At 42.4% G+C, this 12949-nt stretch overlaps 2 protein-coding genes across 9 annotated transcripts in view; one reads left to right on the forward strand and one right to left on the reverse strand.

Moving 5' to 3' along the window:
- EXOSC8 (exosome component 8) overlaps window positions 1-11444 on the forward strand; it is a 50154-nt gene extending 38710 nt beyond the window's left edge. Inside the window, exons 8-11 of the mRNA XM_015827626.1 lie at window positions 5593-5689; window positions 8090-8207; window positions 10658-10764; window positions 11275-11444. Of these exons, the coding sequence (XP_015683112.1) occupies window positions 5593-5689; window positions 8090-8207; window positions 10658-10764; window positions 11275-11381 (429 nt within the window). The 3' untranslated portion in view covers window positions 11382-11444. The remainder of the gene's footprint in view (window positions 1-5592; window positions 5690-8089; window positions 8208-10657; window positions 10765-11274) is intronic.
- The window catches only part of SUPT20H (SPT20 homolog, SAGA complex component), a 50256-nt gene continuing 45524 nt past the window's right edge, over window positions 8218-12949 (reverse strand). For 7 of the 8 annotated variants that reach the window (XM_015827617.1, XM_015827600.1, XM_015827585.1 and 4 more), the window contains exon 25: window positions 11590-11795. In XM_015827617.1, the coding sequence (XP_015683103.1) occupies window positions 11713-11795 (83 nt within the window). In that variant the 3' untranslated portion in view covers window positions 11590-11712. Of the gene's footprint in view, window positions 8858-11589; window positions 11796-12949 lie in introns of those variants that run through there. The other variant, XR_001549150.1, reaches the window with a different exon arrangement.

Genomic DNA, 12949 nt, shown 5'->3' on the forward strand with positions numbered 1-12949 from the left:
GACATCATCAGGGCTTAATCAGCCAGTCTATGGGAGAGTCTTTTATAGGTCAAACACAGTCTGCACACGGCTTTTGGACCTGGTTACCGGTCCTAGTTGCATCAGCTGTGCTCCGGCGGTGACTTTTCCTCCATTAGCTGTTCCTATCCTGCAAGGCTTATCCACACGGTTGCCTTCATCCGGTTCATTTGCTCGCGGGTTAGGGGTGACTGGGGCATTCCCCCTTTTTTCTTTCCTCAATCGTATCCCCTGCTCTCCTTGCCCCTGTAGTCCTACGTTCTTGTTCCTTCCGTTAGTCAGATCTACCTGGTTCGGGATGCCCACTCTCTTTCCTGGACCCCCGCTGGCTTTAGTTGCCCCGCTGTCATTCCCACAAGCCGCTCCCTCTCCTCTTCCTGCGGTCGTGTATCCCGTGCTCCCTACATCTCTCCACACCCCACTCTTATCGTTCTTCCGTTCATCCCATCCGAACCGGCTAGGCTCGCCTTCCTTCTTCACCTCCTCTTTCCCTTCATTCACCTTACTAGCCCTCTTCCTCTCCCCCCCCTCGTGTCCGTCTCTCTTATTAATGTCATCATACCCAGGTCGTATTTTCCCATTTCCCTGCCTGCTGTTCCTAATCCAGTCGTTGGTTCTCGGGAGGGGGAACCCTACTTCAAACTGACTCGGGCGCGGCGGAGTCGCGGGGTGGGGTGGCCGGGTCGTCACCAATGCCGAGGGGTGGCTCGATATTTTCCTTTCTTCCTCCTTCGTATCCGGGCGGCTGGGGCGGCTGGGGTGGGGTGGTCGGGATATCCCCGCTGCCGTAAATCGGCCCGGTGGTTCGTCCTTCGCCTCCTTCTTATGCGTGGCCGCCTCTCCCCTTCTTTGTGCACTCATCCTCTCTACCGACGCTGTCTTGTTTAGGCTGTACCCTCCCTTTCTGCTGTCTGTCATCCCCAACCTGGTTACCAACACCCGGAGGGTTGCCCCGTGTTTCTCGTTGTCTCCAACACGGCGGCGCCACGTGATGGGGTGGACGGATCGCGGAGCATCCTGGAGGGTTCCTCCTCTCTCCCATGTGTGGGCGGGTAGTCGTCTTCCTCCTAGAATGTCCCTCCTCTCTGTCTGCCTCCGTCCTGTCATCCCCATGTGGCCCAATCTTAACCAGATCGTCACGATCGCTCCTCACTCCGATATCTCTGGCCCCCATCGAAAGCATTCGGGGATCTCCCTCCTCCATCGTCGTATCGTCTGTGTATGCTTCCTCTCACTTAGCGCTGAGAGCCTGGAATACAGGCAAAAATCCCCCATCCGACCAGAGATGTGGCAACGGAGCATCGAGAGCGTCCATAGAAACAACAGGGGACACTGTGGGAGGAACGTCGTCACCACCCCCCCAACTGCCCCCCAACGTTCAGGAGCACCCGGGAGAGGAAGCATACACAGACGATACGGCGATGGAGGAGGGAGATATTGTAAAAAGTAAAAACTGCAGTATAGCAGTTAAAAATGTCCAGGTGTTCTCAATCAGACTGGTCTGTCTGAAAAAGCTTCCTCTGTGTGTGTGTGTGTGTGTGTGTGTGTGTGTGTGTGTGTGTGTGTGTGTATATATATACATACATACATACATACATACATACATACATACATACATACATATATATGTTTTCTGAGGTTTTCGCGGGTGTTTGTATGTAGGTCTTTAGTTATTCGGGTTTTCTCCCGCGTAGAATTAGAAGTGTCTTGGCGACGTTTCGACAAAGTCACATTCGTCATCTTCAGGCTGGTGTCTTCAGCTTCGTGCTTCAGTTTCGACGAATGTGACTTCGTCGAAACGTCGCCAAGACACTTCTAATTCTACGCGGGAGAAAACCCGAATAACTAAAGACCTACATATCTATTGGTAATTAAACTAAATACATGATCCCTGGGTGCATCCATGCCAAATAAATAAAATAAAACGAACACCAGGGTAAAATAATCAAACTCTAGGAGTTTAATATTACAGTACCAATGCCAAGCTTTTGTCAGCGTTCTGCTGACATCATCAGGGCTTAAACGGTCAGTCCATGCAGCTGATGCAACCAGGACCGGTAACAAGGTCCAGGGGCCGTGTGCAGACCAAGTTCGAACTATAAAAGACTCTCCCATGGACTGACCGTTTAAGCCCTGATGATGTCAGCAGAACGCTGACGAAAGCTTGGCATTGGTACTGTAATATTAAACTCCTAGAGTTTGATTATTTTACCCTGGTGTTCGTTTTATTTTATTTATTTGGCACAGACCTACATATATATATATATAAAACAGGCCCTAGAGAAAGATTATTAGATGGTGTATTATAGGATTAAATATTGTTGGAATATAGCCAAAAGAATAGATAAAGCTTGTAAAGAGGCCCTATAGTAAAGAGGAATAAGATATATAAGTAGTATAACACTTTTAGAATATATGAAATGTTAAAACATTGAGGGTCTATTTAAATGAAAAGTTTGGATATTTAAAGCTAATGAATGTTGAGAAAATTATGACTGGTAAGAATGGTCTGAATACTGAGGGGAAACTAAGCTTCAATAAGAATCTTGAAAACAGGTCATGTAATGATTTAATAAGATGACTTTTATAAATACAATGGAAATAAGCTGATTAAAAATAGGTTATATGTTGATATTATTATATGCATAAATACTAAAAAATGTTTATATTCAACTTGGTTTGTACTGAAAATATTAAGAATTATATTTGTTTAATGTAGACAAAAGGAGAATATTACAGGAAGAAGAGAGGATCAAGAAATATATCACATTCACCAATTGTTAGAAAATGCAGCCAGCCAAAATGTTATCAGCAATGACCTGGGTTCTCATACATTTGAATTGTTTTGGCTAACTGAGAACTACCCCCCCCCCCCTTCTTCTAAACTAAATATGTGGCAACGAAAATGAAAATGGCTTCAGTTCAGTTTGTCACAGTGTTGATAAACCCACCCACCCCCAGCTATTTAGAATACGTGAGAGCACTCTCAAGATCTCTCTTTACTTTAGAATTATCAGCAGTCTGGATCTCACATCCAGCTGCCCTTCAGCAAAACAAAGAACATCCATTCGCCCACTAGGAGCATCTATTAGCATTATCTATTAACGATGTGGCAATAGACAGGATTCCTGAGTGCCATGGATGACATACCAATAATAGTTGAAATCACAGAAACTGACTGAAGATGCTAGGGCTCTCTATTCAGCAAGCAGCATGACAAAGACCCAGGGGCAGACACCATACCTGCAGTGATGTACAAAGTCCTCTACTTTTAGAAAAATCACTGAGTTGTTCCAGTCTTTATGGAAGCAAGAATCCATTTCTCAGGAATGATGCATCCATTATATACATCTACAAGAAGGGCAACCAGCATCTATGCAACAACTACTGAAGAATTTTGCTGCTCTGTATTGCAGGAAAAGTCCTTGCAAGAATTCTGCTAAATTATCTGGTTACTCATCTGGCATTGGGCTTGCTGCAAGAGTCGCAGTGTGGCTTCCATAGGTCATGACTCTATTAACATTTTTGCCATGCACTAACTTCAGGACAAATGTCAGGAGCAGAATTGTGAATTCTATACAACCCTTTGTTGACCTCACATAAGCCTTCGATACTGTCAACCATCAGGGCCTGTGGAGAATAATGTCAAAGCTTAGCTGCCCTGCCAAATTCATTCAGATGATAGGCCAGTTCCATCATGGGCAGAGGTGTAGAATCCTCTAAGACATTCCCAGTCACCAGTCGTTTTAAAGAGGGCTGTTTTCTTGCACCCACGCTATTCAGCATGATGTTTATTGTCATGCTGAATGATGCTGAAATGGATGGGAAAACACTCAACCTGAGGTGACTTCAAGCTATTATTGAAATTGTTTTATCATTTAAATGCTTATCTGTTTTTTGCTTGTAAGCTGCCCAGAGTTGTCTCTAGACAAGATAGGTAGCACACAAATCTAATACAGATAGTCTTGGACTTAGAGCCATTCATTGTAGGAGATACAGGCTGAGCCCAAGGGAGGGGTCAAATGCATCATAAGTCACAAAGCCCACCTTGAATGCCTCTCTTATCTCCTACTCATTTCCCTTGACTGCTAGTTGATCAGATTCTTGTAGAGAGCTTAAGCTTGCAATAAATTTTTATACTCATTTGAACTGCCTGATTTCCCCGGCATCTGACATTCATTTAGTGTCCATTCAAAATTACAATGGCACTGAAAAAAGTGACTTATGACAGTTGTTCACACTTACAACCTGTGCAGCATCCCCATGGTTACCTGATCAAAATTCAGATGTATGGCAACTGGTTCATATTTATGACATGCAAACACTTTTTGCGACCCTCTGACAAGCAAAGACAATTGCAACGATTCACTTAACAACTGTGGCAAGAAAGGTTGTAAAATAGAACAGAATACATGTATATGTCTCACTTAGCAACATAAATGTTCGGTTCAATTGTGGTTGTAAGTCGAGGATTACCTGAAAATAAATAAGTAATTAAATAAAAAATATTCAAAAGACCCTGTCATGCACCATGCATTGAACCCAATCACAAAGAAAGGGACTACTTCATTTCAATTACCTTGACAATACCCTCTCCCACATAGTGACCCTTGATACAGAAATCAACTACAGAATAACAAAGGCAAGTTCTGCTGTCGGTAGATTGTGTTCCATTGTATGGGAACATCAAGGAATTAGTGCAACATTAATATTGAAGGTGTACAGAGCTGTGGTGTTCACTGCCCTTTGATATGCCTGTAAACTGTGGACTATGTATTAAAAGCAAGCAAAATAGCTTAACCATTTCTACATGACTAGTCTTTGCAGAATATTAGGCATCAGATGGCTAGATGAAATACCAGATACTGAGTTCTCTCTAGAGCAAGTCTACCATTAATCGATGTACTGCTAGATTGTGAGTTCAAACTGAGCACAGACCTGATGATAGGTTATGTCATCCTTAAGCTAGACAAGTGCATATCCAAGCAATTTTTGGAAAACTCTATGCTGGAAAACACATGGAGGGCAGAAAAAATAATACAAAAACAAAATTGCTGTACCTGGCATGGCCTCATTCATAGGGGGTTATCCAGAATGTAAAGTAAGTGCAAGCACAACCTAAGTATGAAATGCACAAGTCTAGAGCTATCAATGCAACAACTGCAAACTACATGTTTGCTCAATATGTGCCAGGATATTCTGTGCCCAAATTGGCCTGAACAGTCATTTTTGGGCACACTTTATTTAGTTTTAACAAGATTATAATTGTTGAGGTCTTAATGAACAACAATATTTTTAAAAATTATTATTGGTTTATGTATGATTTGGTAATATTAAGCTGTTCTAGTGTAGTTGTGATCCAGTATGTACATGTATAAATTGGCCATTATTTATTTCACCCCATTTTCTCTTTCTGTTATTTAGCTAGAATGATCAATCATTTCTATCTTATTGATAACAGATTTCAAACGTGATGTGAAATAACATGCTGACGTAAGACAAATATTTCAAAGTTATTTTTTATGTGTGTGAAAGCTTTTCCAGTATTTACATCAGCAGGTCTTATTTCTTTAGATTGTATGGGTTCTATATTGTGACATTATATGCTTAGACTATGATGGAAACCTTCTTGATGCCTGCATGTGTGCTTTCTTAGCAGCTCTGAAAAATGGTAAGTTGTGTTGATGTACTTTGAGATTTACTTTAAAATTTAAATGCAATGCAGATTTAGCTCTAAATTGGATTGAAAGAAAACAGCAATGTAATGGCAAACAGGGTTTGACAAAAGTACAGGTAATCCCCGAGTTACGAGTGTTCACTTAACACTTGTTTGAAGTTACACAATAAGTGCCCCCTTGTGTTTATGAGCAAGTCCCAAAATTACAAATATTGCAGCACCATGGCAATTGTTTCCCCTTACGAACAACCACAGAGGCTCTTCAACATTCACCCTATTCCTTCCCAACTGCTTCCCCCTCCCTTCCTGCCTTGCTGGACTCACCTTGCAAAATCTGTCTCCTCTGCCGTGGTATCTTTCCCTTTGAGGGAGAGGAGAGTTGGCTTGGAAATGCTTTTCGCGCCAATGGAAGCTCCTGGGTGCCGTAATATTGCACAAGGTCAAACACCCATTATCTGCAAAAGAGATCATGGCCCCCGGAAGCTTCTATTCTGGGGGGGGGGGAGAGAAGTGTTTGCTTCATTTGCATGCCTATGGGGCAAAGCGTGCAAATGGTGTCGGCCGTGCACAGGAACCAATGCTGTCCATGGCCCAGGTCTGTTGCTCACTGGCATGCGCCAGCCTTAATTTAAGGGCAGGAACGAAGCCTTCCATTGAGTGGGGAGGCATCGCTGGGCCAGGCCCCTTATACCCGCATCCAAGGTGCCAGCAGCAGCAGCAGCCACCTGAGTGGCCATGATCCCCCCCGTCCCCAACCAGCCACCCCAGCTGCCCGACCTACTCCTCACCTGCCTAGCCAGCTGACACAAATCCTCACCGCTCTTCTCCTCCTCGTCCTCTCCACTCAAGGGCTCCGTCTGAGTGCAAAGAAGTGGAGGCACAGAGCAGGATTGCTCTGAAGTTGCGGGTGTGCTGCTTGCTCGTGTGCACTGGCTTTATTGAGAGCAGTCCTGCTCTGTGCATCCGCTCCTTTACCCTCAGAGTGGAGAAACTCAAGCTGCTGCCACTCAAGCAGTTTTTATCTGAACGGAGACCTTGGGGAAACTGGAAGGTCTGAACAAATGGGGCAGTTGAAAACACAGTGTTCCATTCTGTTTCTAAGCGTGCATAGGCAGGCAGACGGACCTTCCAGTTTCTCCAAGGTCTCCGGATAAAAAGTGTTTGAGCGGCAGCGGCTTGGGTTTCTCAGCTTCGTCCAAGTGGAAGAAAGCAGAGTCGCAGCAGCGGGATTGTTCTTAATAAGGCCGGTGCACGCAAGCAAGCAGCGCACACGGGCCTTGTTTGAGAGCAATCCTGCTGCTGTGCCTCCACTTGAGTGGAGCCCTTGAGTGGGTAGGATGAGGATGAGAAGAGTGGTGAGGATTTGTGCCAGCTGATCATGGCCACTCAAGTGGCTACCGCTGCTGCCAGCACCTTGGACGCGGGTGCAAGGGGCCTGTCCCATGATGCCTCCCTGCTAAATTGAACACTTTGTTCCTGCCCTCAAACTAAGGCCCACACACACCAGCAAGCAGTGCATCTGGGCCATGGACGGCATTAGTTCCTGCACGCAGCCAACTCCAATTGCACGCTTTGCCCCATAGGCATGCAAATGAAGCAAACACTTCCCCCACCCCCAGAATGGAAGCTTCTGGGGGCCATGATCTCTTTTTCACAGAATGGGTGTTTGAACTCGCGTGATATTACGGCACCCAGGAGCTTCCATTATCAGCATGAAAAACATTTCCAAGCTGACTCTCCTCTTCCTCAAAGGGAAAGAAACTGCGGCAGAGGAGATTTTGCAACGTGAGTGAGTCTGGCATGGCAGGGAGGGGAAAACATGAGGTACCTTAGTAGGTTGGGGAGGCCTTTGGGGGCCTTTTGCATCACTAAACCCACCATGGCCTTCCCACCCTGAAATACCTCATGTGCACTTAGCAAACTGCACATTCGCCCATACATTCAATTAGCAAATGCGTGGGCGAAAGCAGGGAGTGATCTCGTTCGAGGCACGAGATTCACTCCTACAAATTTTCGAGTTACGAATGGAATGGACTACCTGTAAAGGCTTATCCACAGAAGTTAGATGAGGTATGAATCAGGTCTGGGATAAAAAGCCTCACTGACAGCTACTAAGGGCCCACCACTGCTACAGTCAGTGCTGTTTTTCCCTTATCAATTTTTTGAACAATTTGCCCAAATGGCCAAATACTTTCTAAATTTTGTTGTTAGAAAGGACTCAATTCACAGAAGGATTTCCTTGTTCTGAACGTTTTAAAATCAAAAGCTATTTATTACATTCCCATCACTTTCTTGTGTTTATTTGAGGATGCCTCTATTTTTCTTTATAAAAATGTGCTGTATGAAACAATTTTCCAGTCTTGCTTTTTCCATATTTATCCTTTGTTATTTCAGTGCTTTTGCCTGTTGTTGCAATAAATGCAGAAACTGGTTTGGTGGAAGTTAATTTGAAAGAGAAGAATCCTTTGACTATTAAAAAGCAACCGGTGGCAACGTCATTTGTGTTGTTTGAGTAAGTAGAGATCAAAAAGTGTATGTGTAGATTACGATAGACAATACCATTTTATTAGATAATCCCAGATTTATGAGCAGCTATACTAGCAAAGAATACTTGGCTGCCTCTTCCTTTTGGAGCCTTCAAGTACTTCCAAAAAACATGATGTGAGCAGAGGGAGGGAGATTTATTTAAACATCCATAAAAATTGTTTTTGCTGTCCAGATGTTCCTCATTTAGCAACTACAATTGGGGCCAGCAATTCAGTCATCAAGTGATGAGGTCACCAAGTGAAAAATCATGTTTACAATGTTACCTTAGCATCCCCCCTCCCCCTTTGAAGCATGCACCCTGGTGCTAGGATAATTAGCAAGAAGGGGATTAATCTTTGTATTTACATTCTTTGGAAAGGAAGGGATTACAAGAGACTAAACAGGGAATACACATCAAAAAGAATGCCCTAGCACCAGCTGTATGCCTAGTCCACTGAGGCTGCTTAGGAGGCAAAGAAAAGCTGAAGATGTGAAAGTAATTAAAGTCTTTTCATTTATAGGCAGCAACTAAAGTCACAGAGCTGACCTTAGCTTTGGTTAGCATTTTTCAGGGATAGTGCGGCACTGCAATAAAAAAGCAGCTCAGTTCAGGAAAATATTATTTGTTTAAGCAATCTGTGGGGGAGAAAAAAATGAAAATGAGTCAGGCAAAGGACAACGCATACTGATTCACTGTAATAGTGAACACATGACAGAGATAGATGCTGGAAAGGAATTAAATACGGGCATTTGTTGCCAAGTTATTTTTTCATCAGTGTCATAACTTTAAACAGTCTCTGCTCAAGGTAGTTACAAAGCAAGGTCTGTGATCTGGAAATTCATCAAATAAAGCACACATCCTATAGAGCCTATTCAATCAATCAATCAATCAATCAGAATAGAGCTGAAAGGGACCTTAGAAGTTATCTAGTCCAACCCCCTGCTCAAACAGGAGATTATACCATTTCAGACAAATGGCTGCCCAGTCTCTTCTTATAGACCTCCAATGATGAAGCACCCACAACTTTTGAAGGCAAGCTGTTGAGCCACTCATCTTTGTGACAGCCCCCCAAATACTGGAATACTGCTATCATGTCATCCCTAGTCCTTTTCTCTAGACTAGCCATAACGAATTCCTGCAACCACTCTTCATATATTGTTGTCTCCAGGCATCTTAGTTGCTTAATCATCTTAGTTGCTCCTCTCTGCACTTTTTCCACAGTCTCAACATCTTTTTTGTAATGTGGTGACCAAAACTAGATGCAGTATTCCAGGTGTAGCCTTACTAAGGTTTTATAAAATGGTATAATATTTCCATGTAATTTTGATTCTATGCCTCTGTTTATGCAATCAAGGATTGTATTAGCTTTTTTGGCTGCCACTGCTAGCTCATATTTAAATGATTGTCCACTAGGACTCCAAGGCCCTCTCACAGTTACTGTTTTTTGAGCCAGTTTTCGTCTACTCTGTACTTGTACCTTTGGTTTTTCTAGCCTAAGTGTAAAATCTTGTTTTTCGCCACACTAAATTTTATTTTGTTGAATAGAGCCCATTGTTCAAGTCTGTCAAGATCTTTTTGGATCCTGAGCTTGTCTTCTGGTCTTGTCTTGTATTCAATTCAGGAAGGTTGTCTGAATGTCATGGAGAGGATGAATTGGAAAATATTATATGCCTGCATTTAAATGAAATCTTTCTCACTAATGGTCAGAAGAAATGTATATACATGAAAATGGGTCCATGCAGAATTGTGAATATGGATAAGATAGTTGCTCTGATAAATTTCCAGCTATTTTTCTGAGAGAATCGGTTTAGTTATTTTTCACTCAGTCAGGCAGACTAAAGAAATCCTTATTGCCTAAAGTTAACAATATGTCTTTTAAATTAATTTCTTTGTAAGTTTTTGAATTAAATTGAAAATGGCTTCAGCATTGATGCTTATGCTAACAATAACAATCCAAGTGGTCTGGAAATGAGCAAAAGAATCTGATGGTGCTTTTTTAATGTTGCTCTTTGTATTGTCTAATTCACTGGTCCCCAACCTTTGTGGTTTGCGGCTTGGCTGGGGGAGGGTAGAGGGGAACTAGGCCGTATGAGCGGCAGGCTGGCACACACATGCGGGCACAGAGTTCAACTTATGCAAGCAGCAGGCCAGCATGCATGTGTATGCGCATGCAGCTCGACTCGCGTAAGTCGAGCTGCATGTGTGTGCATACACACCAATCTGCTGCTTGTACAAGTTGAGCTGCATGCATGCCTATGCACGCTGACCCACTGCTTGTGTGGCCTGGTTCTGAATAGGCCACGGCCCAGTAGTAGGCTATGGCTTGGAGGTTGGGGACCCCTGGTCTAATTGAACAGTAAATATATGTAATTGTTTTGGATTAAAAAAATCTCAGAAGTTTAATTTTGGCACTTATGTGTATATATCTTCAACAGCACATTAGTGGTAGTTGACCCAACTGCAGAAGAAGAAGACTTGGCATCTGGGACTTTAACTATTGTGATTATTGAAAATGACAAACTGTGTTCTGTTCATAAACCAGGTACTAATACTAAATTATTAAGGATTAATATTTCCCAAATTCTCTAATTTAGTTTTAATTTTGTAGATGCCATTCAGGAGTATCAGTGATACTTCATTTTCCATCTCTACACTACAGAAATTATGAGATGTGTTTCAGTCATGAAAATTGAGTGGCGTGATGGCCTAGTGGTGAAGATGCTTGCCTCCTACTTGGAAGGTTGAGAGTTCATTCCTAGGTAGCAGCAGATGTTTCTCTCCTAGGGCGCAGAAAAACCCCTCGAACTGTGTGTGGCATCAGGAAAGGCATTTGGCCAGTAAACACTTAGCTCCATCCAGTCGCCCTGATTCTACCCCAGATTAAGGGATTACAGGGTCATTAAAAGGGATTTTTTCATGAGAATGTCTTGTTGAAATTAATTCTAATAAAACATTTGGTTAATCACAAATATATCAATGTAATTTAATGGGCAATTCAAAAGCTTGGATAGTATTAAATGCATTGTTTCCTTGTTTTCTGTTTCTTTTTAAGGTGGAAGTACAATAACAGAAGCAAAGCTTCAAGACTGTATCAGTCGGGCAAAAACACGACATAAAGAAGTACAAAAACTAATGGATAAAATAATCAAAAATGTATAATTAGTAAAAGGTGTATTTACTATTTGCTCACAAAACCATTACCTCAATAAACATGCTACATTTATGAAGTTCCATTATTTCATAATACCATTTCAGCTTGAAATTTGTGTAACATTTCCAGATGAATAATTTCATTTTAAAACAGTTTTCTTACAAATACCAGTCTCGGGTTTTCTTACAAATTTCAGTTGATTGCTATGCCTCAGTGTAGCTACAAATTCAGTTTCATGAAAAAATTTTTTTTTTTTTAAAAAGATGGTTATTGTATACATACATCTCTCTCAAATGCAAGTTTCAGGAGTCTGATATCAGTGAAGCTTTTTTTTTCTTTTTACTTTTTGACTGCGTGCCTAGATGATGATGTAGTAGAGCTGCTTATGCTGCTAGTGCCATAACCATTTGATGGGGAAAGAACTGTAATGGTTGCCAAGAAAAAAAGAATTTTTTTTAATTTTTTTAACTTTCATTTTTATCTCCAAAAGAATAAAATAAATAATGCAATATTAAAAACTACAATTTAGAGAATGCCTTCTCTGTGTAATAATTCACAGAAATAGTTTACTTAGTTATTAAATGTATGGATATCAAGGTATATTAAAACATTCTAAATAATAATAATAATAATAAAGTTGGAAGGGACCTTGGAAGTCATCGAGTCCAACCCACTGCTCAGGCAGGAAGCCCTATACCAGTGGTGGCGAACCTATGGCACGGGTGCCAGAGGCGGCACTCAAAGCCCTCTCTATGGGCACGCACACCGTCGCCCCAATCCTACGCCTTCAGCTGGGTTTTATAAAACCTTTTCGCTTTAGGCCTCCACCGCCTTGTACAAAAAAAAAGGTTCAATCAATCAGTCAATTTCAACTTCTTGTGGGGAAAAAAAAGATCTTGCAAAGTTGGAATTGATTGATTGAACTTTTTAGTCCCAACCACTCTGCTGTTACCACTGCAGCCACGCCCACCCAATTGGCCACGCCCACCCAATGGGCCACACCCACCTGGCACCCGACGATGCATAAGTGGGTTTTGGGTTGCAGTTTGGGCACTCGGTCTCTAAAAGGTTCGCCATCACTGCCCTATACCATTTCGGACAAATGGCTGTCCAGTCTCTTCTTAAAAACTTCCAGTGTTGGAGCATTCACCGCTTCTGGAGGCAGGTTGTTCCATTGGTTAATTGTTCTAACTGTCAAGAAGTTTCTCCTTAGTTCTAGGTTGCTTCTCTCCTTGATCAGTTTCCATCTGTTGTTTCTTGTCCTGCCTTCAGGCGCCTTGGAGAATAGCTTGACTCCCTCTTCTTTGTGGCAGCCCGAGATATCGGAACACTGCTATCATGTCCCCCCTCGTCCTTCTCTTCATTAAACTAGACATACCCAATTCCAGCAACCGTTCCTTATATGTTTTAGCCTCCAGTCCCCTAATCATCTTTGTTGCTCTTCTCTGTACTCTTTCTAGAGTCTCAGCATCTTTTTTACATCGTGGTGACCAAAACTGGATGCAGTATTCCAAGTATGGCCTTACCAAGGCATTGTAAAGTGGTATTAATATTTCGCATGATCTTGATTCTATCC

The sequence above is a fragment of the Protobothrops mucrosquamatus genome, unplaced genomic scaffold (genome assembly GCF_001527695.2).
Source record: "Protobothrops mucrosquamatus isolate PMUCROS unplaced genomic scaffold, P.Mucros_1.0 scaffold_215, whole genome shotgun sequence".
In the NCBI taxonomy this organism is placed as follows: Eukaryota; Metazoa; Chordata; class Lepidosauria; order Squamata; family Viperidae; genus Protobothrops; species Protobothrops mucrosquamatus.